Source organism: Ursus maritimus, unplaced genomic scaffold, assembly GCF_017311325.1.
Source record: "Ursus maritimus isolate PB19 unplaced genomic scaffold, ASM1731132v1 scaffold_35, whole genome shotgun sequence".
Classification (NCBI taxonomy): Eukaryota; Metazoa; Chordata; class Mammalia; order Carnivora; family Ursidae; genus Ursus; species Ursus maritimus.
In genome coordinates this window covers 9,943,622-9,970,679 of record NW_024426119.1, presented here as the reverse complement: position 1 = coordinate 9,970,679, position 27,058 = coordinate 9,943,622, and the positions used below count along the sequence as shown (strand labels likewise).

Below are 27,058 nucleotides of genomic sequence, written 5' to 3'. Positions count from 1 at the left end.
TTGCATCTAGTGTCTTTTGTTAGGCCATTTAAGATGCAAAGAAACCCACAGTTTGAATCAAACCCACAGAGGTCAGAGTTTGGGACAAACACAGCAGCTGGAAAAATGAAGAGGAAACTCCCCAAAAGGAGAGAGACAGATGGGGGAGCCCCAAATTCTGTGCATAAATTCTGTCCCAATCTCAGCCTGACATGTAATTATGTATGCATGGGGCCGACTCCAAGGAACCCAGCTAAGCCTAAAAGAATGGAGACTTCTGAGTATTATCTTTCAGGTAGCATTTCCTTTTTAAAGTGACGAAAATTAATTCTTGGTTAATTGAGCATTTAGTTTGGGAAAATACTTTTCTCCTAAGTACCCAAGACTTCAGGATTTATCCACCAAGTGTCCTCAAGAGTGCCGGGTTTTGAGGGTATCATTTCAGAACTAGTTTGTTGAATGCTTTTTTGGGGCAAAGATGTATGCTGGGGGGATTTAAATATTGAAATTTGACTATGAGCCTAGTTTAGTTGAAATCCCATACACATATGCAACCATAACACACATGTATATACTAAAACATTTAAATAAAGCAAGGTCACATTCAGAGCCAAAGGGACTGCCACACACAAAGTGGGACTTTCAGCCAGTTAGTTTCCTAGGGCCGCTGCGACAAATAATCATGAACTGCCCGGCTCTGAAACAACGGGAACTTATTTCCTCGCAGTTCTGGAGACTAGAAGTTTGAAATCATGGCATTGACAAGGCCATGTTCCCTCTGAAGGCTCTAGGGAAGAATCCTTCCTGCCTTATCCTAGCTTCTAGTGGTTATTGGCGACGCTTGGCATTCCTCCACCTGTGTCTATGTCCCTCCGGCCTCTGCATCCATCTTCACGGGTCTCTTCCATCCGTGTCTGTGTCCACGTGGCCTGCTCATAAGGGCACTATGCATTTGACTCAGGGCCCACCCAAATCCAGGATGACCTCATCGTAACCAGTTACATCTGTTAAAACCTTATTTCCAAGTAAGGTCACACTGTGGCATTTCTAGGCAGACATGGATTTGGGGGAGATACTATCCGACCCAGGAATCAGATGAATGAAAAGTACTGTGAGATATCCAGACCTACAAGTTCTCGGTCTACGTAATCCTCAAATATTAAAGTACTTTTTATCTTACGCAACATTTCTTCATGAAAGTGAACTTTTGTTATGATAATGAATACCTAATGACTCATTTAGATTTTAACTTTTATATATGTTTTCATTGAAAGTAACAAAAATTTCATTTCATTGTAAACATTGAAAATTAAGACACCATGAAGTAATCCTGGCCCTCTCTTGTCCCTTCCCCCCTTCCATTGTTCCAAATGAGTAAGGTTAAGTGAATTTTGGGAGAATAGGGTTATAAAGCCCTTGAAATAAAAATCCGTTTTCTAAAGCAAAGCCATTCCATTAAGCAGACCTAAATTTAGATTGTCAAAGCCCCATAGACTCTGAAAAGCAAGTTGTTAAAACTCATAATGAGTTCCAGTGTTGCTGCATTTGGAAATGTCTACATCTCAGCGGTAGCCCTTGTACTAAATTGCTGTAGAAGATGGAGACAGTAGATGTGAGGGACTCTTGTCTTTGAGGCTTTCAGTTCAGATATTAGTTGGAATTCCATATTCTTGACCCTCATAAATTCTTAAATTGTAAATTCCTAGCAGCTGTAATTTGTAAAACGCATATGGATAAATCCCCTAATGACAGATCAGAGATGATTAACTTAAAATATTTCATTCAACTGGGAAGAACTGAAGATGAAACATTCCCACCCTCCCCGCCCCCCCACCCCTATACCAGCAGTCATGGCTTTTCCTAACAATATTCCTGAATAGAGAAAATGCAAATGAAGCATTTGAGATCCAACTTAAAGTGAAAACATTTTGCAGCTGTCATGTTTAATTTGATGATAAATATGAGTGCTAGTAATTGTCTTAATATATTTCTTGAATAAGAATCTTAGAGTTGAGGGGTGCCTGGGTGGCTCAGTTGGTTAAGTGTCTGACTTGATTTCAACTCAGGTCATGATCTCAGGGTTGTGAGATCAAGCCCCACATCAGGCATTGTGCTGGGTGTGGAGCCTGCTTCAGATTCTCTCAGATTCTCTCTCTCCCTCTCCCTCTCCCTCTGCCCCTTACCCTGCACGCATTGGCGCACTCTCTCTCTCTCACTCTTGGGAAAAAAATAAAAAATAGAAGAATAAGCCTCAAATATTGATACACCCATGGTTTCTATGCTTTGCTAATTGAATTCAACTGTGGTACCTACAAGAAAGAAATGTATTCTGACAACATTTTTTAAAGACAAGATTTGCCAAAACAGTCTGCTCTAAAAATAAATCAATGTAATGACTAATCTAAGAAATCTTAATTATATTCTTAATTAATTCAGTAGTCAGAGCCTTAAAAGAATTAATGACCCATTCACCAAAGTCATCATAATGATGCTCAATTTAAAGATAGCCTTGGGATGCGTGGGTGGCTCAGTCGGTTAAGCATCTGCCTTTGGCTCAGGTCATGATCCCAGGGTCCTGGGATCGAGTCCTGCGACAGGCTCCCTGCTCAGCGGGGAGTCTGCTTCTCCCTCTGCCTGCTGCTCCCCCAGGCCTGCATCACAGCTCAGCTACTCCCTTTGCCTATACCAGCCTTCCTCCGCTCTTTTCCATGGGCATTGATCCCAAGAGCACTTCTCTCTCTCTCTGTCAAATAAATAAAATCTTTAAAAAGAAAATAAAGATAGCCTTTCTGCCTGTTCCCCAGCCTCTTTGCTGAACTGAAATTGTGGAAATTGTCCTCCATTTTCTCATTCATACCCCTCTTCAAATTGGTCACTTGACCACCATTTATTCTGCCACCTAAAAATGTATTTAACCCATCACCTTTTATCCTCCTTGCCATTACCTTAGTTTGGGTGTCCATCAGAGCTCATTTGGAATGCTACAGTGATTTTCCAACTAGTCTCCTGCTTCCAGTCTTACCGTCTTCCAGTCCTCTTCCACCAACATGAAATCCACTCAAGTCTTATTCCCAGCGAAAATCTTTCCACCCCTTGCCATCATCTATGGAATAAAGTCCTTAGCATGGCGTTTACAGCCATTCACCATCTGGCCCTTGTCTGCTTCTCCATGTTGATCTCCTGCAATAGACCTCCTTGTACTGGTGCAGTTAGTTGAAATTCCTGGAACATGCCCTCCTCTGCACATGCGGTTCTCTCTGTGACATCCCACTCCTAGGCTAGCCTCTTCTATGCGCCCTTCAAAACCCAATTTGTAGATCACTTCCTTTTTAGTAGTCTCATTCCACTGGATCATCCCTGTGCCTTGTACATACCTCTGTGATGGCATGTATTATCCCATTGTACTTGTCAGAGTGTCTCCCTTACCCCAAAATAAGGTTCACCTTTAGTTAATGGAAAATTGAGGGAAATCATCCCATCACTCTTTGTCCCTAGAGTCTCCCTGGTCAGGGAGAATACGTATACATAACATGGCCTCGAAAGAATTCTTACTTGGAGTGCAGAGAAGACTTGAATACACTGAGGTGGCTGCTCCAGGGCCCAGCCCATTGACTGTCACTCACACAGTCCGATGTCACACACTTTTCTGAGTAAGCATCTTTGACTGATTGAAAAGAACACCCCAGAGAAAATATATAAGGCACTGTACCCGAAGAGAAAGACCCACAAGGCCAAATAAACTTGCCAGGGATGTATTGTTTTGCTGAAGCAGCTTTTCTCTTCATGGGCTGATGATTTTCTCTGGCCTGTGCATGTCATGTTGAAGATTAAGGATATCTGGAATGTATGAAGGAAGAACAATCTTGATAACAGCCTTTGGAGGTGGAGAAAGAGTGCATATGATCTCTCAGGTTACACCCGACTCCAGCCTCAGCTCCCCAGGCTGTGGGATTTGGGATTGGCTACCAGCTGATCCCTAATCTCTAGGATGTAGAAATTTGGAAATGTTCTGATGCCCCCCACCCAAAAAATCTAAAAGAAAAAAAAAAAAGAAAGAAATCTGGCCGTAAATGCACCGTATTTCTTCTTCGTCATCTTCAAATATTGGTGACTATGTTACTGGTTTCCTGTTGGTTTGGGGGACTTCTCCCTTTGTGTGCCCTCATGGAGAAGGCCAGCATCTGTACTTTTTCCAACAAGAGTGGTTTTCTGATTGAAGTGGGCCGGTAGTGCCTGGCTGTAAGAGATTCAAAGAATTCAGAAAAGAATTCAAGCAATGGGCTTAACTACACATTTAGATATATAGCCAGAGGATTATAAAGCCAATGCAAACCTGCAGAGAAGGATAGAATGGTAGGTTGCTTCCACGGGGCCATATGAGAAAATGAAAGGGTGGGAATTTAGCATAATAGAAAGAGTGTGAACTCTGGGGCAAGGCAGGCCTGGGTCTGAGTCCCACGAACTAGTCATGTGGTCTTAAACATGCCATGTAGCTCCACCAAGACCTGGTTTCTTCTTTTGTAAAATGGGGTTAATAGAAACGTTCCTTATGGAATTGTTAGTGTTAGAATGCTGGTGGAATGCTTTGCACATGGTAGGCTCTTAGGAAATGGCAGTTATGATTTTGGCTTTGTGTCGGAAATGATGTGATGGACTCTGACATCCCACCGGTCCGCCTGGGAGTGCTGTTGGCAGTGGCCCACATCTAGTGACTGCTCAAGGCAGGGGTATAAAAGGCCTGGCTATTTTGGCTCAACTTCAACAATTCTGAAGGGCCATTCTAACTCCAGAGCTCCCCCCGGATCAGCCAGGTCGACCCCAGGCCTGCATCACAGCTCAGCTACTCCCTTTGCCTCTACCAGCCTTCCTCCACTCTTTTCCATGGGCATTGATCCCAGGAGCACTTCTGAAACATGCTAAACTTTATACCAGTCTCTACTGCCTGAGGAACCTGACCTGTGACAAGGGATAGGCAGGTATCCAACCTCGTGTTATTAATCACCCATTGGTCAAAGGAGGTGAAGCCTGAAGAAGATCCTGTGGCACCCTAGCCAGGTGTCAGGAACTATTTTAGCAAGACAGGCAAAGCATCAGAAAAAACTGTAAGGGAAGGAGGAGATCCCTAGAGACATGTGGAATTTGCCATAGGAAGGCATTTGATAATTTCTAGAAGTGAAAAACACCCTAAATCTATTCCCTGTGAGCCCAGGAGGCTGTAAATGTTTTCTAACATCGACTCCCTAAAAAGAACTTGGCTATGACATTCACATCAATATAATTAAGCAGATGTAACAATTAGTCTTTTCCCAGTATGGAACTTTTAATTCCCTTTCCGATGGCAAGGACCCAGCTAGAAACCTTCCTGGAAGGAGACCCATGTTTTCCTTCCTAATGACTGTGGCCTAAACAGCTATTTTGGAGCTGGGCTGTACCGTAGGCACCTTTCTGGTGCCCAGTAGCATTTAGGCTGGGGGTTCCCTGTCCCACTCAAGTGCAGCCTCTGGGAGCTAGAATCAGTAAACTAGACAAAAGGTAATGTCTGGGAGACCAGTCCTGCAATGAATTTCCAGGGTTAAGTGAGACTCTGCTCTGGACAGGGACTCCATCTCCGGGAACAGTCTCATCCCAACATGATCCTTCTCTGTTCTTTCCTACCCTGATCTCAGTGGGTAGTAGAGGGTGACCCAGGAGAGAGGAGCCATCAGCCTGGTCATATCATGTAGTAGTTAGCAGACAAATACTTCCTGAGGACCACATCCAAGGCACGGAGCTGTGCACGGAGAGTGCATGACTGGATCCCACGCTCCGTCTCTCCTGGTAACGGAGAGGAATGTGGACGTGAAGGTGGCGGGACAGTCGTACAAAGAGAGCGTGCCACGAGATGAGAGCAAAGAAGATGACCTTTTTCCAAGTCACTTTTTCCTGTCTCTAAATCCTCGATCTCTGCACCCCCGAGGATGCTCAAGCAGTGCCTGGCCCAAGGGAGGCCGTCAATAGACAGACATTGAACTGAGCGTCTGTCCCAGTGGTCTGTCATCCACTGTTTGGCCTTCAAATCACACAATATTCAGCTTGCAGCAGATGTGCAAGATTTTTTTCAGTAGCGGCCTCTCGAGCAGTGTTGCTGTGCAGCCCTCAGGGGACTCTTGGTTTCAGTGCTGATGGCCTTGCCGTACAGAGGCACAGAGATGACAGGGAGGTGCCAGAGGCCTCGGGGGTGCTGCTGGGCTCGAGGCTCCTGCCTCCCCTGCTCTCACTCCTGCTCTTCAGCTGAAAACCTGCAGAGGAGCAGCAATGTACGTCCAGAAGTCTTGCCTCCTCTGTTTGTTTTCTCCATCACACCGCGAGGCCTGGACCATGTTTTTGCCTGACGCCCTGGGGATCTGGTCATCCCTCAGTGCATGTTAGCAGATACATTTCCAAGCCCAAGAATTTTTATAGACCAAGAGGCACCTGGTGCTATTCAGCCACTGAAGTGTTAGATTTGGGAGAACCTTCGGGAAACTAACAAGTTCATGGACCCAGAGGCACTTGCCTCAAAGCACACCCTTAGCTTCTGCCTTAGCCTAAGTTCAGAGGCTCTGCCTCTGAGTAAATTTAGGACAGTGAAGGATGAGGTCGGAAGGGACACGTTGTCAGCCCCTTCCCGTCTCGGTCATTCCCTACCCCTTCCTTATTGGACAGTTGAAGAGTTAATCTTATATACAGGGCTGTGCAAATAAAATGGCCAGACTGTCACTTTTGGGGGTGGGGAAGGCCCTTGCATATAGAAATTCAGGAGCCTCACTGCTCCTCTGGTTATAGTTGAGGAAACAGTGGGCTTGGAGAGGAGAGGGAGGTGGAGTCTCAGGATCCATTCGGAGAAGATTCTGCCACGGTCCTCACTGTGTGAGGCCGGAGATGTGCACTGGATGATCTGATGGGATTTTTTCCATCGCTCACAGTGGAATATAAAGCGACCAGACTCGTAGCAAGATAATAGTTTCCCACAATGGCCTTCCCTGTCTCAGACCTGCTAGAGGCGGTTTCTAGAATTGAATGAATTCTGTTTAGTTACTCTTTCCATTTACTTTGAGCAACAGCCTTGAGTTTTTTAAATTAATTAAACTAGTGATAAATGCGTTAGACCTCTCCCTTCCTGCAGCTACATGTTTAGGCTCTTCTGTTAAACTTTTTTTATCCTCACTGAAGAGAAGATGGGCTTGGAGTGTGATTACTCTGGTCAACTAATAACAGAATCAGAGACTCGGGGCACATAAGGGGATGTGGGATCATTTACACAGAAGGAAACCGAGGCTCAGGGAGGAAAATTACTTGCCCGAGAATTTGCCTTTCCTTTCTCCCATCACCGCCCTCCTGCCCCGGACTCCCTGGTCTGTGCTGAACACAGAAGTCTTGCCTTCGAGGCACATGTTCTGTACCCACCCATTTCCCCACCCCCGAAGGAGGGTCAGCTGGATGTTCTCCTGGAAAAGAGACAGGAAGGAGGAGGCTGGTCATGGCCACCGAGATGGAAGTCTGAGAAGCCAGAAGAGCACAGGCACAGAGAGAAGGCAGGAGCAGGCAGAGGTCTGGGGCGGCTCCCACCCCACCTCCTGGACAAGAGACCCTAGAGGCCAGGAGGGGAAATGCTCTGAAACAGTCTCCCTGCCGATGAGAGCAGAATCGGGGTGGGAAGGGGCTTGTTCTCCGAATTAGTTTGAGGGTGACTGCCGGCTTTACTTTGCGACGATCTAGTTCACGGCAGAAGTGCAGTGAGTTTTGAGCTACTTAGCCACGGAGAGTAAATGGTAACTGGGGACTTGAACTTTCCAGCCAGAATTGGGCGGCTGCCCCCTGTCAGGAAAGGCAGAATTTAAAAACCTGGCAGGAAGGAGCAGAGTTCTCTGGAGTACTTCCCTTGCAAGCCTAATGCTCTGACGTCGGCACTCTTGGTACGTGCCACCGCGAGGGCCGAACCCGAGGGAGAACTTGGCTGCCAGAGCGGGGCTGTCCACGTTTCCTCCCTCATCCCTGCAGTCTCTGCTCCCGGAGCAGCTCGGGACCAGCGGGTGCCGGAGAAGGGTTGGTCTGGTCTGCTGATCCACAGCCAGCAGCAGCAGCACCAGGGAACATGTTAGAAATGCGCATCATCAGGCCCTGCCCCAGACCGGTGGACCCAGCCACCCTAGGACAGCAGCCCAGCATTCTGTTTTAACGACTCTGCAGCCTCCAGGTGATGCAGGCCGAAGTTCGGGAACCGCTGGTCCGGAGCATGGTGTGGTTCTGGTTCTGAATTTGTTTATCAAGGCAAGTCTGCTTTAAAGTGAGCTGGCCATCTGCCTCCTAGCTTGCCCCCCCACCCCCGTCCTCCTCCACCACAGGGACAGCCACTGTCAGGAGATTTGGGGTTTGTCGTGTTGCTTTCCCAGGCCTCAGCATTGTACAGTAAACCATCTCTCCGCCGTCTGTTTGGCCCTGGGCCCCAGCTGTCTCCATCCTCTCCCAGGACTCTCAGCTGTGTTGTGCCAGTGAGGTTGTTTCCACTTTGTGCTGGGAAGGGAGGCACTCATGGATGTGGGGCCACCCGTGGGACCACAGACCACAGAGAGTCAGGCCCTGGCACCCGACCCCGGAGCTCTCACTGCTCTGATGAGGGACTTTTCAAGGGAGGCCCTGGCCATCCTTCTCAAGAGAAGCAACGAGCATGCCCTGACTGTCCTCGCTGTGAATGCCAGTGGCTATGAGGGGCTGAATGAGCTCTGGGGGAACTCGGGGCTCCCATCAGAGAGCTGTGGGCTCTGCTTGTCCATCCTTCCCCTTTATGTGCCAACAGGTGGGGCCGTCCCCTGAGGATTCCATGGGGGAAGAGTCTGAGACAACAGTCAGCTCCCCTAGCTTTAACACCAGAGAGAACCAGTTATGTTTTTTGAGAGAGAGAGAATCTCTGGGGTAATTTAATGAAATACATTTAGCCAAATGCTTTTTTCTTTTTATTCTAATTAATGCCAAGGCATTAAAAGGTATAGTGACTATTGGAATTGTGTCGTTCTCATCCCCCACCGCACTCAGCTCCTCCTTCCCAAGTGTCAGGAACATGTCAAGAGCATGTTGTAAGAAGCTTTGCCTTTGTCTCCATGGCCCTGAGTAGAAGCTGTCAGGCCCCTGAGGGATTTGAGTTGATGGCATATATTTGATATTTTCTACTCTTCTTTCCACCTAGTCTTGGGAAAACACAAATCTGTGCTTGGAGAACCCTGGGCAGATTTCCAAAATGGTGGCCATCCCCATCACACATGTGGATGTATAGCTGGAACCCACCTGAGTGTTCTTGTCCGGGGATGACTGGCTTCCGTTCTGTGAGTGCAGTGTCTCATTGCTAAGTCCTTGTCACGTTCAAGTCCGTTCAGCCTAAAGAAAGCACAGGTCACGGGAAGCAGAGGAATTTGGCAGGAAAAGTGGACAGGGTTTTCATGTATATTATGTCACTTGTTTTAAGCCTCACAATAATCCTTTGAGAGACGTAGTATTAACCTCCTTTTACAGATAAAGAAACGAAAGTTCGGAGAGATCAAGGGACAGGTCTGAGATCACAAGCTGAGAAGTGGCAGAGCAGGGCCCTGACTCCAAGCCTGGTGCTCATCCCCAGTGCCTCCACCTTCCGAGAGCCCTTCCCCTCTCTGCTCCCTTTGTCTCCATCTCAACTTCTAGGGAACATGAGTGACCCAAGAGAATAGTTGAAAAGGAGACTGCACTGGGACTCAGAAATCCTGGCCTCTTCATTTATGGGTTGTGTCCAGCTCAGAATCCATCATGTTTCTTAGTACAAGCAAATAACCAGTTTTCTGCTGAGAGGGAGGGAAATGGAAGGAAAAGCTACAGGGTTAAGAGAACCAGTTGGATTGCTGAGCTTGCCACATTTCTCCTGAGCCTGGCCACCCAGGCCACTCCCTATAGCCCCAGAAATGCCCAGATATGCCAAATAGCATGTATATTTGCCCTTTGAGAAGGAGAAGGAGGGGGGAGGCAATACAATGAGTTGTTAAACTATCTTTAGGGCTGGGGGAAGGGGAGGTCTGTTTGCCCCAAAAGGCTGGGCTTTCTTTACAAGTGATCTGAAGCAACTTTTAACAAGAGGCACAGTTGTATGAGGGTGTGTTTGTAAGAGATAATACAAGCTTCACAAATACAACAATACGAAGTACTGAGTTTTTTTCTAACAAGCCTGGCTGACTTTTCAGTGATTCTGCAGCTGTGACATGACTAGTCCACTGAGATACTCGGCGCTGCCCAGAAAAATAGAACCAAAACTTATTCAGTTGATAGCAAAAAACAGCGATGCTTCCAAGGGTCACATGACTTATAAGAGTGGCCTCACTGTGGGGAAGATAGACAAATCTGCTTTTTTTCCAGGCCCAGTTCAGAGTTTTTCCTTTCCAGGAACTTCGCGGGGCACAAGGAACCCGCAGAGGCATGAGGACGCCTTGCCTCTTGAAGCATTGCCGCTGATATCTCAATAAGTCTAGGCTTCTCATTACCCGGCTCTTACAAACTCTACAATGGCAGGTTTGAAGGTTCTGCTCAGAGGGTCTTAACTGATCTTGTTGAGTCTGGGTTGGCCATCTGTGCGGACAGAGCACTCGGTCCTCCCTCCCACAACATTTGCTTGCACACCGTGACCTCCATGCTCCAGCCTGTGTTTTCCCCGCCCCACGTGCGCATCCTCTGCAGGCCGCACCATGTGGCGCTGAGCTAAGCCAGCTCTCTGACCCGAGCGAGGACTGCCAGCAGAACTCCCCGAGGCACCATGCCTGGCATCTGAACCTACAGATATCTCTTCGCATCATAAAAATCACGCCAGCTCCCTCAGTTTGCACGTCTAATGGGGGCTGGTGGCGTTGGGGCAGGAAGTTGCCATCTAGTAAGAATTAGGTGAGGCCAGTGGCTGCAAGAGTCAGGGTGAGCACCATTCTCTCCTTCTGAACTCTGACTTCCCTCCACTTGGGTTCTGGCCTTTCCCCGGGAGCCCCACGGCCACCTGGCTCCCCTGGCCTCGTGGCTCCTGACACTACAGCCGGGATCCCTTGTGTCCGCATGGGCCCCATCCTGCCGGCCTACCTGCCGAGTTCTGGAGTCTGTCTCCTCTGAGAGTAAGGAGCCAAGAGCATGCCCGTTTGGGCTCACCTATGACGCTGCTGCTTTGGGGGTGACCTGCTGCAAAGACAGTATGGCTGCATTGCTCCCTGGAGTGAGCTGCTCCGTCTTCTCCCGGAGTGAGCTTGGCGGCTTTTCTAGCTGCAGCCTCAGCAGTTCCTGGACAGATTTTGTTGGTTTACGACTAAGCAAGAAAAGTGGACTCCTGAGCCAGGAGCTCTGCAGGGGTTCCCTCCCTTCAAAGAAAAATGGAAATGAGCGTGGAAGGTGCTGAGGTTAAGAAATCTGGGGCCCTGCCATTAGCCTGTGGGGCCCTTCTCTTCCCTCCACCTCAGGAAGCTGGGCAGGGTGTAGCGCGTGAACACGGGGCAGGACTGCACCCCAGGAACTGATTCCCTTTCTGGCTCAGCTGTTCGTGCCATGGCCCTGAGAAGATGAGCTACTGCGGCCGCTGCTCTGTGACGTTCACGCGCACTCCACATCATCTGCTCCTGAACCTGGCAGACATTGGCGCACACGTGCCTTCAGAGGACACTGAGACAGAAAGCAGTCTTGCTTTGGCCTGTAAGAAATTTCACTTTAAAGCTGAGCTAGAACGGAGGCAGCGATGCGGTCACACCCCTGCCACCACATCCTTCCCTGTCAGTCCCTGAGGACAACCGGTTCGCCCTTGCCCTCTCCTCGAAGCATCCCCTCCTTAGCGTGGGCTCCTGACACCCCTGGACTCTTGTGCTTTTGGACCGCAGATGCCTGCTGCCTACTCCCGTCCCTCTCACGTCTGCCCTCTCTAAGGGCCCAGGAAACTGTGGCCGGTTCCTCTTTAATAGCACGTGGCCCAGGGCCTGAGAATGTTGTGATCGCTCTTGCCCCCTTCAGGACCCACGTAGTTTAAGCTTGAAATCTGCCTACCTCACTGATTAAATGAGGTGAGGCCAAGTGCGTGGGGGGCTTTCTACATGTTAGCCACTCTGATCAGGGTCCCTGGGATTGACCCCATGATGGGTCAGATTAAAGCTGCTCTCCTGTCCAAAGTTATTGATTCTGAGGCAGAAAATGCAATTAACCTTGAATAGTTTAGGTCCCTGGCCCGTGCCTGCTTACTGCTTGCTGCCTCAGTCTCTTCCCTAAAGAATAGAGAACCAGAGCCTGGAGCTCCAGGGAGGAGCGAGAATATGAATTCTCCCAGCCTCAGTGTTGCAGAATGAGTCTAAGGAGTTCATCCATCATTCTGCACACCATACAGAGAGAGTAAAGAGGTTGCATGAATATGCACTATTATGTTCAAATACTACCAGGTACTGTCTTCAAATAGGTACTGTTGTGGTTCACAAAATAAAAATTTATTTTTTAAATGCATGCTTAGTAAGTTATTTTGACCCAGTAATATCTTTGGCAAGAGAATAACCTCAGAGGTTTAGCTGGATTTGGGTGCTCTGCCACAGCTCACTTGTCCTAAAGATAAACATCCACAGGCTTGGAGCCCTGACTTTGTGACTAAACAGTAATCACCTGTCAACGCAAGTGCCTGTTTCTCCGACGTAATCAATGGCACAACATTCAGCACACAACACACGGTTTAGCTTGTAGCATCAGAGCAACTGTAGGCGAAGGGAAAAGAAGACAGTACACACTGGACTTCGCCATTCCGCCAAAAGACAAGACTTGGCTGCCACAGAATATTCCAGAAAGCCCCCGACGTGGTGCAGGGAGACCACAGAAAGAGGATAATAGGACACAGCTGGCTGGCATCTGAAAGTACAAGGCCAGGAAGTTTAAAATTCCTACACTCGCCCCTGCCAGTGGCTTCTTGTAAGGAGGCCACCATGATGGTTCAGCTGAATGTGACTCCCTGCCCAAAGGCTGCCTCAGGTCACTCCGCCAGCCCCTGGCATGAGTGCTCCAGGAGAGGGGCGGGTTGCAACCCTCTCTGACAGGTGCCACGGCAGTGCTCTGAGTTGACTCTGCCTTTTTGTTTCTGCTGGGAATTTAAACTTGGTGGACTTCTGCCATATGGAGGGACTCTGTTCCTACCTCTCTTCCCACTCCCCTCACCTCCCACCCTCCAGCCTCAGAGAAACAGCTTCTCTTCGTTAGTCTTCCTAAGAGCCTTGTAACTCAAAACCATGCATCTACCAACGGTAAATGGAGCCTGAGGGAACTATGACTTCATGGCAGGGAGCAGGAGTTTCACCAGATGCTGAAAAGTAGCAAGAAAAAGATCCTTTTCTACTTATATAAGAGGAGTATAACGGGATTTTTTTTTCATAACTACCTGATGAGAAAAGCCATGCTTGCTTTTTTTTCCTGTGAAGTGCGAGAACTCTGAGTTTGGATCCACTGAATATAAAGTTCTCACCAGCTAAGGTCCCTACGAGTGTATTCAAGTTCCCGGTTCCTGCTGGGAAAAGATGAGTTATTTTCATGGAAGACATGATTCTCATAGAAAGTTCTTGTGATTTCTATCACACAAGCACATTTTCGCCATGGCTGCCCCAGGCTCCTGGTGATATGGTGGTTGTAGGGGGGGAAGTGAAGTACTTACAACGCAACGCAGTTGATCACCATGAAGTAGCCATCTTGATGCAAAGTAAAATTTTTGGAGAAAAATATTCACGATACGCAACTGTTTCTTAATATTCCATTCCAGTTGCTCTGGGAGAGATAATAGTACAGGACATGTTGCTTGGGATAGAGTTAAACATATTTCCTCTGCTCCCAGAAGAACCTTAAAAAGGAGTTTAAGTTCTTCCCACACTCTGGGGTATCAGTGAGGAAATAGGTGGCAGTCCCTGCCCAAAAAGACAGTTGTTGATGGAGTCTTTCGAAAAACCTGGTTGGTAACCCACTGCGAAGTCCCAGCATGATTCTTCACAAGTCTGTCCTGAGAGTAGCTCTTTCTGATGGGAGATCAGAGAGTGTAAGAACTGGGGCAGCTGCCTTGGGCTTGTGTTAAGAGGAAGCATGGGGCCAGCAGAAGAGGCAGGGAGGTGCACACGTCGCACTGCCTTCCATATTTGAGCTGTTGACTCAATCATCCTTCCAGTCCTGCAAGGACAAGTTTCTTAAGATGTTTGCTGAGAGATTGGATAGCCTGCCCTAGTTCTCCTTGGAGTACAGGGTGAGCTGGCAGAAGGGGAAGAGCTGAGGTGTAAACCTTCCATGGAAGTCTTAAATGTCTGCCCATTCTTGGAGCAGTACTAGGTCCTTGGGCCTTCACACAGGTGAGATACTTCGAATTTTATAAGTCAGCCTTGATTTTGGATGCAAAATGAGACACAGTCCCCCCCAGAGATGATCGTCTCCGCTGAGCTGCAGAGACCACTGGGGACAGGCCTAGAGATTGCTGTCTTGCAGAGCTCCAGATATTCTGACAGTTTCCTGCAAGTCACTCCTCCCAGCTCATCCCAGATACGGACGCAGGTCCCTGAAGGAGAAGTTAAAGGTTTAGAAATGGCCTAATTTCCTAATTTATGAAAACTTTTAGCCAGCCCTCTACCTTCTGTTTATTCATTTGTTCACTTATTCGGTGAATAATTGTTGAGCACCCAGCTAACACATGCCAGGCCCTGTGCTAAGCTCTGGGGGAGGGCTCCCGCCTTCATGAAACTTACAGCCTGGAAAGGGAGCAGACAGTAAATAAACAAGTAAACAAATCAACAAGATAATGACAGATTGTTGTAAGTCCCATGAAGGGAATAAACAGGATAAATGAGATCCTAATTGGGAAGGGCCCTTCTGTAGGGGAAAGACCTGCAGAGGGGACATTTGAGCTGAGACCTCGAGAGAAGGAGTGGCCACTGGAAGAGCTGGAGGAAGGGCAGTCCAGGCAGAGGGCGTGCAGAGACACAGCGGTGGAAGGCCTTGGAGCATCAGCGAGAGAAGCCGTGGCGAGGGAGCAGTGAGGAGAATGATTCGGGAGGAGTGCATGGGAGGCACTAGCTAGGGTGTTAGAGCCTTGGAGGCTGTGGTCAGAGCTTAGATTCTATTCTGAGAGCAACGGGAAGCCACTGACAGTGTTAGGCAAGAGTGGAAACCTAATTAAAGATCACTGTGTGCTCAACGCCACATTGTTTGTAATAGCAGATTAGAAGCAAATTCCATGAATAGGGAACTGGGTAAGTACATGTGGGCTCATCCCAGTGGTCTGCAGTAGTTAAAAACCGTGAGGCATGTCTGTATGTACTGCCAGAAGATTCACAAGATACCCTCAGTAGGAAAAACAAACAAACAAGAAATAGAATACAGCATAAAATATGCTGCCCCTATATCTTAAAAAGTGATGTATATGTATATAGGCTTGCCCATGTATAGAATCCCACATTAAGAGTACACAAGAAGCTGGTCATGGTGCTTCTGGGGAGGGGAACTGAGGCACAGGGTGACCAGGGTGGAAGTGAGACCTAGTCTTCATAGTGTATCCTTTTGTACATTTGAATATATTAGTATGCCTGTGTTACATATTCAGGAAAAAAGGTCCTATGTCGAAATTGTGGTCACCTTGTTTGCTGTGTGGAGAGAGGGTGTTGAGAGATGGTGGTGGCTTGACCATGGGATGGAGACAAGTGGGTGGATTCAGGATCTATGTTAGAGGCAGGGCCAGCTGGACTCAGTGTATCGCACACTGACTTGCCCTGCTCCCGCGAGTTCAGGAGAGCTTCATGCATTTGGGGTTGGAACTGGGCTTACCTGACTCTCCTCTGACATCTTTGTGGAATGAAGGGTTCTTGGGCTCCTTCCAGGTGCAAAAAGCCTTGGAACTCAAGAGACTGTCTAATGCATCACAATATGGAGGACATAGTTACAGACACGTTCCCTTTCCATATCCTCATCCAACTTACAGTTGATTTTTTTAAATTAATCTCTAGGCCCCGCATGGGGCTTGAACTCACGACCCTGAGATCAAGAGTCTCATGCTCTACCAACTAAGCCAGCCAGGCACCCCTAAATGATTTTTTTAAAATATTTTATATATTTATTTGAGGAGAGCAAGACCATGAGCAGGGGCAGGGGAGGGGTAGAGAGAGAGGGAGAAGCAGGCTCCCCGCTGAACAAGGAGCCCGATGGAGGGCTCGATCCCGTGGCCTTAGATTATGACCTGAGCCAAAGGCAAATGCTTAACCAACTGAGCCACCCCGGCCCCGCCCCCCCCGCCAGCCCTAAATGATTTTTAATGACAAACAATGTTACACTGAAGAAGCCCTATCATTTCTCAATGGAGCTTGCTTGCTTTGCAGAGAGATGCCAAAGGCCAGTACCTGTTTGATCTTCTTTGCCACCACCTGAACCTTCTTGAGAAAGACTACTTTGGGATCCGCTTTGTGGACCCAGATAAGCAGCGGGTAAGTCAATATTCGAAGCACAAAGGGAGGAGAAGTTTGGTCAGTAGTCTGAATCCTTGAACTGCCACTGCCAACTGTCTTGAGTCTAGCCTCAGGGATCAGAGACCACCCGGGCCCTACAGTTGGGTGTCACCTTTTCAGATCATGTTATGAGATCTGGAAGCCACCTCAGCAGAGCTCAGCTAGCGTGGCCCATCGTTTCACAGATACTGAGGTGGAAGCCTAAAGGGCTGACGTGATCTGCCCAAAGCTGTCCAGTTGGAGGCAGAGCAGCTGGGCTGGTCTTACGGTCTTCGAGCACCGGTCACAGGCTGAGCCTCTCCCGCCTTCATTCTAGTAAATGAGCTGAACCACACAGTTCTGGTCGGAAGGGCCTTACCGGAAGTAACTACACCACCCCAGTTTGGGCAGGACAGAGATAGAGCCGAACTGACATGGGCCTCTGAGCACCTTGCAAATGCTGCAGTTCTCATTCTGCTCTACACAACACGGCTGGCTCTGCAGACACAGGGTTCCTTCCGGACAGGGATGAGAACAGGTCCATCACCCCCAGGCCCCAGCCTCCCTCTCAGCTCCAGCTCCCCTGACCTGTCTCCTCCCTGCTGTGGCTCTCTGGATGTCATCCTTCTGTCTTTCCGGAGCCTCCACCTGTACAGTCCCCCTGCCCAGAACATTTCTTCTCCCTTTCCTCGCTTCTCCACACTCCACGCTTTGCTTCTAGCTGACTCCTTCTCACATGTAATGTCTCAGCTTAGACTTCCACTTCTTCCAGGGATTCTTCCCCCACCCCCAGTGTGAATGAGGGGCCCCTCCTGTGTGCCCCACGCACCCTGTACCACCCATCTTGTAGCACTTTCTACACCGTGTTGTGGTTGCCTGTTGGATTACCTGTGTTCTGGGCAAAAACAGAAGTTTCCAGAGTGCATGCGCTTTCTCTCATTCAGCACTACCTCCCATAGAACAACACAGGGCCTAGAATGTAGTGGACATTCAGTAAATATTTGCTGAAGGAATGATGAAGGGGTGAGTTCATGGTGTATAATGCCAAAATTTCCCCCTCCACTTGCCCAGCTGCTCCGCCAGCAGACACCTGCACTTCTAGAACTTCTGTTCATCAGCCCTTTCCTTTCTGTGGGGCTGCATCTTCTGGTGCCCCCACTGAAGTGGGAAAGTATGCAGAATGTTTGGGCCTGTGTCTCCCTTCCCTATACCCCTGCCTACCCCCCACTGTGGTCTACCATCCTCCAAATACATTATCAGCAGAAATCCCAAAGGGTCCCCCTTTCATGGGTCCACTGATTTTCTTCACAGCTCCAAATATGGGCTCCATCTATGTTGTCCCTGGGCCTCGGAGCCCCAGAAGGCACAGCCCCCCAGCAATGCCCAGGACCACAAATAATGAATGAATGGATGTGCCCCTCAACATGCCAGAGTCAAGTGCTGTTTTGTTCTTTGATGCTCTGAGCCACTGTGTCACCAGCTCCCACTTACAGTTTTATGCTGAACACTTTAACTTAGAGAAAGAATCCAAAGGACTGTATCCCTTTCTTTTGACAAGCCCTGCCTCCTTCACTGACATATTTGGGTCCTCCTGGCTCAGCAGAATTTTGAGTATCACCACTGTTTAGGAAGTAGTGTCAAGGTCAGCCCCTTGCCCTATGAAGGCTCCACTGTCTTTACATAAGTACTGTCCTTAGCTCTGGAACATAGTATAAGACCCCAAAAGGGCCATGATACCAGGAAGCTACATGTCCCCACATGCTGTAGGTGTCCATTCACTATACAATGATGGACTGCTTTTACAAGGGGGTTTCTTGTTGTGTATTTTTTTGGTCAGAGCTGTTTCTTCTTAAGAAGGAAGGCCAGTGACCCCAAGTTCTCTTCATCTTCTGAAGACAGTGGCTTATGGAGAAAAAAAAGACAAAACATATCCTCATTATTTTCTAGTTAGGTCAAAAGGTGCTTGAGGAGAGTAAGAGAGTACATGGGGGGGATGAAGATCAAAAGCAGAAGGAGATAGAGAAATACAAAGAAATGAGGGAAAGGAGCAATAAACAGGTATGGAGTGGCTGCTGTGTGCTGGGCTCTGCATGAGCACGAGCCTCGGCCTCGCAGCCGGTGTGTATGGAGCACTGAGTTGTATCAGACACAAAGCTGAGAGCTTCACATGTGTTCTTTAATCCTTACACAAATGAGACGAGTATCCATAAGTCAAATAGCCATTCTCTGGATGAGGAAATAAGATCTCAGGTTAAGTAGTAACTTACCCAAGACATGTGGCACTGCCAGTCTCCAGCTCAGAGCTGTCTGACGTCAGGGTCTGTGTGGTTTCTAAGGTTCCATGCTGAATTCATACCTGATAGTTTCTGAAGTTGTGTGACTGTACCGGGTTAAGGAGAGCAGAGAGGTTTGAAATGGTGCTTGAGAGTTGTGGGGAAATAGTCACCCTAGATCTGATGACTCGTGGTGGAGATGGAGGGGGTAAGCTCCCCGCTCCCTTAGGTTGTGAGGTCCTAAAAGAAACCTTCTCTCCTGGGGCACCAGAACCCAAGCTCACATCCATCCCCTCACTGCCTGCTCTACACAGGTCCCATGGGGTCTGGGAACTCTCCTGGTCCCTCTTGGAGGAGCTGCCCTCACTCCCCCTCTCCCCTGTTGCTGGCTCAGGTCCAGGGCCCCAGCTTGCTTTCAGCCTCTCCCTTCAAAGTGGAGGCACCCTTTCCAGCCTCCAGAGCCTCCAGATTGTGCCACATTGGCCCAAGGACCCAAATACAGGTAGAAACTCCCCTCTCCAAACCTTCTTTTCTCTTCTCCTGACCCTTCCTTCCCAGTCTCATGTTATCAGTTTGCTAGTGATTGTGGGACCCAGATTTAGCCAGACCGCTGCTAAAGGTAACTCTGGCCATCGCTGTCTTTTTGGGATCCTGATTTCTCTTAATTTCTCTACCAGACCCTTAAAATCTCTTGGACAAGCTGTGACAGCTTTCCCCTCCCCTCCCACCCCTCTCCTATCTCCTCCTTGAGCTCTCACTGCAGTGTAGACGGAAGTCCTCTTCAGCCTTGGCCAAGGGGCATAGCCTTTTCGTCATTCAGCTCCACCTGCCCTCTGCTGAGAGTACATCTCAGTCTTTCCTAGTAGTTTCCGTCTTCCGTTGTTTATTTATTTTAATCTATCAGTCAGGTGCCTGGGGGCATTCTGTTTACTGAGCCCCAGACACTCGCTGTGTTCTCGCTGTACACAGTTCCCAAGTGCTCCCATCAGACAGACCTCCTCTGCCTTCACAGGCTCAGCCTCGAACCGCAGTTGTTTCCGTGCAATTTCATCTCTTGCCTTTGCTTCCCTGTGAAGCCAAGCTGCGGTGGGCCGTGTAATGTGAGAAGGACCTCTTAACCACATTGAGTGGCTATAATGAGTTGCCAGCCTCGTGGGAACTCAGATCAGAGGAAGCAAGAGAGCAGAATGTCAGCCCAGATTATCCATGTGGAGCTGACGGAGGAACTGGCTCTTAGTGGGTCCATTAACTGCATGACCCACGGCCCAGCCCAGAAGGTGAGAGCTGGGAATCGCGGGAGGCCAGGATGCTGTCTGCACGGTCCTGGCTGCTTTCCTGCCAGAGGGAGGGTTCTGCCAAGATGTTACACTAAATGGAAGTAGCCAGAAAAGAGGGAGATGTGGACCCAGCATGGACCTGCTTCCTTCGTCCGTTTGTCAGCTGCATCTTGAACACTCTTCTAGGCACTGGTGGCTGGTACAGTTTTCTGCCTTCACAGAGCTTATGGCTAATGGTTTCAGTCTATTTCCAGATAATCAAATCCCAAGTAACAGCAGTGGTAGCTCTCTGCAAACTGTCACATTTCCTGATTAGCATAAAAGCAACAAACATCAATAATGCATTTTATAAAGCATTCGTGTAGAACTGGGAAACAGTTATAGAATGATCTCGTTGCTTCCTTCCCGCAAACATAAGTACCATGGGGAAAAAAGGCATTGCTACGATATCCTGCCTCTACGAAAATCCAAGGGAAAAACGATACTATCCTACACATTAGTTGTGGTTAGTTATCTTATGAGACTGAGACTTTAAACATCCTTGGATGCCAAGGAATCAGAGTATGTATGCCCTAACACAAGGGTTGGCAAATGCTGTTCAAATGAAGATATGCACCAGCCATCCCTCCCTTCCCACCATTGATGAAATTCCACCTGTTAATACTTTCGAGAGCCACGACCAATAGCCTCTGTCCTCACTGCCCACCCCTGCCGAAAAAATAGCTGGCACATAACACGAACACACACGACCCACTAAAGTCAGTGTTACCCTGCTCAAGACAGGCGGGGCTTTGTCCCCATTATACATGCGTGCATTCGCTTGTGCCTACTGGTATGCCAGAAATATGGCTCAGAACTTTGGCACCCTACTTTGGAAGGCAGCGTTGCCAGGGAAGCCCAGAAATGGCATCTGAAGCTGGAACTCTTCCCCCTTCGCAGCTGGTTCCATGGGGAGCTTACTTCAAAAAATCCTACCACTCTCTACTCTCCGAGCCTGCATATCACAAGCTTTGGGGCTGTTTTCACCCTGGGCTACAATCTGTCCAGCTATTTAAATAGGGTAAAACAAGTTATAGTTGACACTGCTTCTCATTAGGGTTTTCTTGTTCTGTGTTCTCTGTTTCAGCATTGGTTGGAGTTTACAAAGTCTGTGGTGAAGCAGTTGAGATGTAAGTATTCTTCATGTAAAGGTGGGAAGCCTCACCCCTGGGGAGGGTGGGATGGAAACTCCCACTTTTAGTAAGTCTTGGTAATTGTCCAGCGTTCCTGTGTAAGTTGGTCCTAAACCCATGAGGATTTTCTTACGATGGTTCAGAAGCCCGTGCTTCCCAGTGGGGAGGGATGCCCAGTCATCCTCTGGGAAGGGTCTTTCCTGAGACAGGCTCACCTTGTCTCTGCAGCCCAGCCTCCGTTCACCATGTGTTTCCGTGTGAAGTTCTACCCCGCAGACCCTGCGGCCCTGAAAGAAGAGATAACCAGGTAAGGCTGAACTTCCCTCAGCCACGAAGACCTGTGGGAGAGGATAGGACAGAGGGACTGGAGCCTCTTGGATCCTCTATTTTGGAAGCTTCTCACTCTTATAAGGAAAGAATCTTCCTAAATATAACCTTACTTCTTCTGTATTTCATTTCCACATGCTTTCTTTGCTCACCCCCTCAATAGAACTGGAATAGAGTGAGCTTCTTTCCGTCAAGGGGTATGAATACTTCATTTAAACTAGTCATCTACAAAGGGACCTGGAGTAATTAATTAATCAAAACATTTTTTTCTTTTACCAAGGATGTGGCCACCATGGATGTTTTTAGAGAGGGTGGGTTGCTTTTGGGGGGGGGTGCTTGAAATAGACTCCAGTGGCCTAATGTACTTGGGAAATGCCAAAGCAGCATACTGCAAAATAAGCTGGGAAATACTGAAGATTTTAAATCCAAGTGGATAAACTCCAGTGTGCAGATGGATGAGGTCCGTGATGAACTCTTCATTGTGGGGATCATGTTCTGTGGCGGGCAGACAGCCGCATGGAATGAATCCTGTCTCATCCAGCAGCACTTGAGGATGAGAAAGAACTTCTGTTGCCCACATCATCCTACAAGAGGGTCAAAGGATAGGCGCTTCAAAGCTTCACCAAGGTTCTGTATATATGAGCCAAATTCACTCTAAAAGTCTTGCCTCAGAGATTCAGCAATGCTCCGTAACAGAGATCCTTAATTTTTATATTAGAAATATCTAATTCTGACATTAGCAGAATATTGGCGTGGCCTCGGAGAGGGTGGGGCCCTAGAGCAAGAGGTGATGCCAGGGAACCCTAGAGCTGAGGAAGAGACAGCGCTGCCAGCTCTCCGCTTCCCCCCAAACCTTGAAGACTGCCGAGACTGGGTGAGGCCGTGGCCAGTTATGTAGACTCTGACCTCTAAGTCTTTGCAATCTACTTCCAGATCCTGAACTGCTTGGGAGAATTCCAGAGAAAGGAAAGAGGGAAGAAGGGAGGAAGAAGGAATATGGACTTATGTTCACTTCCTGTTCTGAAAACCGTGCCACTAGCTTTGTCAGATAAAAGGAGCTAAAGTTTCTCTGAGAAGGAAAAAGAGGAAGTGGGGAGAGAAGAGGGCAAGAAACAGGGCTATGTAGTGCAAAGGAAGCTAAGAAGTGGGACAGGAAGGAAAAGTGGGGTCTTCACACGGGCCCCAGGGGAGGCTGGGGGGACTCTTGCAGCGCAGCCAGAAGGATGAGGAAGGTCGTTTCTTTGGGATGCTCAGGCAGTGTACACTCACCACCTTTGAAGTACTGAGGCGGCGAGTGTGTTCGTGCCCCTCACTGGCCACAGAAACCGCAGGCTCTGCTCACCCACCAGGAAGTGCATGGGGCTCCCATGTTGCTTCTGAAAACCAAGCCCGTCCAGTTACAGGAGCAGCCCTGCAGTTGTAGGAGCGCTAGCCCGCCCTGCTCAGGACCTTCAGAGTACTTGCCTCACTCTGAGCCTGTCCCTCTCCCCCCACCCGCCTCCCTGCCAACAGAGGTGATGATGCCAGGGCAGACCCAGAAGGCCACCCTCCTGTCCATGTGTCTGGGCACATTTAACACCTCTTTCTTGAGAACCTAGCACCTTGCCTCCCAACACCACACCTCAGGATCGCCTGGTCTCCACCTCACTCAGCCGATAGTGAGGATGACAGAGGTGACTCTAACAACTCAGTGAGTGGCCAGTGAGAGCACAGCAGACATGGCTTTCTGATTTGATTAAAGGGCAAAAATACATGGTTATCTTGGCCCTTAGGAGGAGCTTAACAATACAATTTTCTAAATCAAATGTTACTACAGGATACTAATGTACACACTCTCCTATCAAAAAGCTGCATAGACAAGCTCAGCTCCTATTTCTGTCAGTTCTCGGCTCCGTGGCCTCGGACATAAGATATTTAACCTGTCTGACCTTCAGATCCCTTATTTATAAAATGAGGAGAGGAACAGCTAGCGCGTAATTGTTGGGAGAACTGACCGCTACACTAGAGTCTTGGACTTTGTGATACACCCCCCGGCAAGCCTTGCGCTGAGCAGAGGTCGCCAGATGGATTATATGGTCCGTGGACCCCCAAGGTCTCCACATGGGGCACACGTACAGTGAGCTCTGGCTTCTCTCTTTTGTTGAGGGGAAAAGGTGCTTCTTTTCTGATACTTCCCACTCCAGCTGTCCTTTTCCCCCACCAGCTAGAGTCCTACCACTTAAGAAACTAACTTTTGAGGACTCAGAGAAAAAGCCGTCCCAGGTCATCAGTTATCCAAGTCCTGGTGGTGCAGCATGAGGACCATGGCCAGGCCTCTGTCTGAGTCAGCAAGCTTCAAAGGCACTGACAAGGGTGTGAGCTCCTCCCCCTTCTGCCCATGTCTGTGCTGAGCATCCTCGACTGTTGTCCCCTTGCTCTCCACCTCACCAGCCTGCCTTCCCTAGAATGCATTTCCCAAGCATTGTTGGGGGTGTGAAGCGCCGGGTGACTGGGCCTGATTTGGAGTCTTCATGACTCCCCTCCGAGGCATTCTGTGGAGGCCTTGGAATTAGCCGAGTCTCCTCTTTCACGTCCCTGCCCATCTTCAGAGAGCCGGTACCTGCCCCAGGCTCACTCAATACCCATAATTCATTCCTGGCTTAGAGCCCTCCATGCCACCTCCCTGCCAAACTAATTTAGCTGTCAGTGTGTTTTTTCCTAGCAATATTGGTCCTAAATTTCAATGCCGTCTCAGCTATTCCCATAAAGCCAGACTGAGAGGAGGGGATGAAATAGGGAGTAAAGAACTGTGCTTCATTTATCTCTTGGACTCTTCCCAGATGATAAATTTAGTTGCCAAATCCTGATTAATCTCTTTTGTCATTTTTTAAAGTAATAAATAGATTTTCTTGTCTGAGCTAGAGACAAGGCAGAGAAAATGGGGATTAGGCACCAGATTTAGCATTTAACAGGGACCGCAGGTGTATGAACGCTGTGGAAAGATCAAGTAGTAGAAGGGAACTGAGTGCAAATGGGGCCCCACCTTCTAAGGAAACAAACTGCCTGACACATGCCTGAGTGAGGGTGCTCACAAAAAATATTAATAGAATGAATGGATATACGTGAGAATGAATGGAGCTCATAGGTCATAAATTGCTTCGATGAACATCACTTGATCCTACCTCAGGCTAAGATGGTCTGGCAAGTGTTTTCTATAAAAGGCCAGAGAGTAAGTATTTTAGACTTTGTGCACCATATGGTCTCTGTCACAACGACTCGGTTCTGCCTTTGCAGTGCGAACGCAGCCAGAGACAATACCTAAATGAATGTGTATGGCTGCGTTCCAATAAAATCTTGCTTTATTTCACTGGAAACTCTGGAGGCAGGTCATAGTTTGCCGACCCCGGACAAAGGTATCGAAAAGATCTGGGTTCAAATTCCAGGTTGTTCTTTAGCTGTGCTACAAGGCAAGCAACAATCTCAGTACAATGTGTGGCTCACAACATGCATTCAGTAAATCATTATTATTTTGTTATTGTTTTGCCGTCTGTCTCTCCCCACTGGAATGTAAGCTCCGTAAGAGTGGGGATTCTGTTTTGTTCCTTCTGTACTCCCAGCACCCTTGGCAGAGCCTGGCACATGTAAGTGCTCAGACCTGGATGGATGGATGGATGGATGGATGGATGGATGGATGGATGGAGATGGATGGAGATGGATGGATGGATGGATGGATGGAGATGGATGGATGGATGGAGATGGATGGATGGATGGATGGATGGATGTGGATGGATGGATGGATGGATGGATGGATGATGGATGGGAGGAAGGGAGGGTGAGTAGGTGAGCTAAGCACAAGACGTACAGGCTCTCTAGAGTATTAAAAGTAAATTAAAAAAAAAAATCTCTGACTGCAGGTCTCCTTATAAGATTATAGAGGAAGCCAGGGACAAAGAATCTGATGAAGGAAAGTCAGGGCCAAAGTAAGAACTCTTCAGGAAATGCCAGTTCTTTCCAGAGGTCAGAAGCTTTAATTCTGGAACCATCTGTGGAATCATCTCCACCCTCTGTATCAAAAGCACAGTGCCACAGCCAATACCTTGGAGAGATGCACATGTCACAAAGACAGGTTTTCCTTGGCTGTCTTTTTAGGTTTTCACTTACTCTGCCTTCGGATAGTCCCAATTCACACCTCCATTAATTAAGGACAACGTTGGCATTAAACAAAAATGGAGATGAGGCCAGGAAAAGATAGGCCAAGTTTACCCAAAGTGTCCTAAGGATAAGCTTGTTGTCTTAAATCTGTTCTAAGGCTGATTTCTTCTTTGGTTCCCATGAGAATTTCTCTCCAATGACAGAGTTCTCTTCATTTAGGACCCTCTTTCTCTAATAACTAATTGAATTACTATGGAGGTAGAAAAATCATCAGGTGCTGAGTCAGGAGGCCTTCCTTGATTCTGATTACTGTATCACCTCAGACAAGTCACTCTACATGTCTAGACTTCTGTTGCCTCACGTGTGAGAGAATTAGGCTCTGTAACTGCTATTCTGAGGCTCTGAGATTGGGTAACCCAACTAGCCTGCTTATGAGGAGCTGGCTAGGTTGGGTGGCCCCGGCAGGCTAATCTCTTCCCTGGTAGCAAAGTGGCCCTAGTGGCGGTGTCTCAGGCAAGATAGTCTTCCTTAGGTCCATGTGTGGCAGGGGAGAATATGCCATGTTCTCTTGAGAATAGGTCTAGGCATGCTATGAGTCACGTGGGATATATTCTCATGTCCAACAATACCGACTCATTGGTTACCTCCTTCAATGAACAAAACAAGAAGCTTGATGAAAGCCACCGTGACAGAAAAGGGAGGGGAACCCCTAGTATAGCTCTGTCCTCTGAAGCTGATGGTTGATTCTTTCATGAGCTCACTTCTTGTCTTTTTTTATAATAATTTTTATTTTGTTATGTTAGTTACCATATGGTATATCCTTAGTTTTTGATGTAATGTTCCATGATTCATTAGTTGCGTATAACACCCAGTGCACCATGCAATATGTGCCCTTCTTAATACCCATCACCAGCCTATCCCAATCCTCCACCCACCTCCCCCTTGAAGCCCTTAGTTTGTTTCCGAGTCCACAGTCTCTCATGGTTCATTCCCCCTTCTGTTTACCCCCCCTTCATTCTTCCCTTCCTTTTCCTACCAATCTTCTATTTCTTATGTTCCATAAATGAGTGAAACCATATGATAATTGTCTTTCTCTCCTTGACTTATTTCACTTAGCATAATCACCTCCAGTCCCATCCATGTTGCTGCAAATATTGGGTAATCGTTCTTTCTGATGGCTGAGTAATATTCCATTGTACATATGGACCACATCTTCTTAATCCAGTCATCTGTTGAAGGACATCTCAGCTCCTTCCACAATTTAGCTATTGTGGACAATGCTACTATGAACATTGGGGTGCATATGGCCCTTCTCTTCACTACATCTGTATCTTTGGGGTAAATACCCAGTAGTGCAATTGCTGGATCATAGGGTAGCTCAATTTTTAACTTTTTAAGGGACTTCCACACTGTTTTCCAAAGTGGCT

General features: G+C 48.1%; 1 protein-coding gene across 5 annotated transcripts in view; it reads left to right on the top strand.

Moving 5' to 3' along the window:
- Positions 1-27,058, top strand: part of FRMD5 (FERM domain containing 5) — a 296,334-nt gene that overhangs the window by 232,338 nt on the left and 36,938 nt on the right. For 3 of the 5 annotated variants that reach the window (XM_040620526.1, XM_040620525.1, XM_040620527.1), the window contains exons 2-4: positions 16,347-16,451; positions 21,128-21,170; positions 21,402-21,480. In XM_040620526.1, coding sequence (XP_040476460.1) covers positions 16,347-16,451; positions 21,128-21,170; positions 21,402-21,480 — 227 coding nt within the window. Of the gene's footprint in view, positions 1-16,346; positions 16,452-21,127; positions 21,171-21,401; positions 21,481-27,058 lie in introns of those variants that run through there. The other 2 variants (XM_040620528.1, XM_008702144.2) reach the window with 2 other exon arrangements.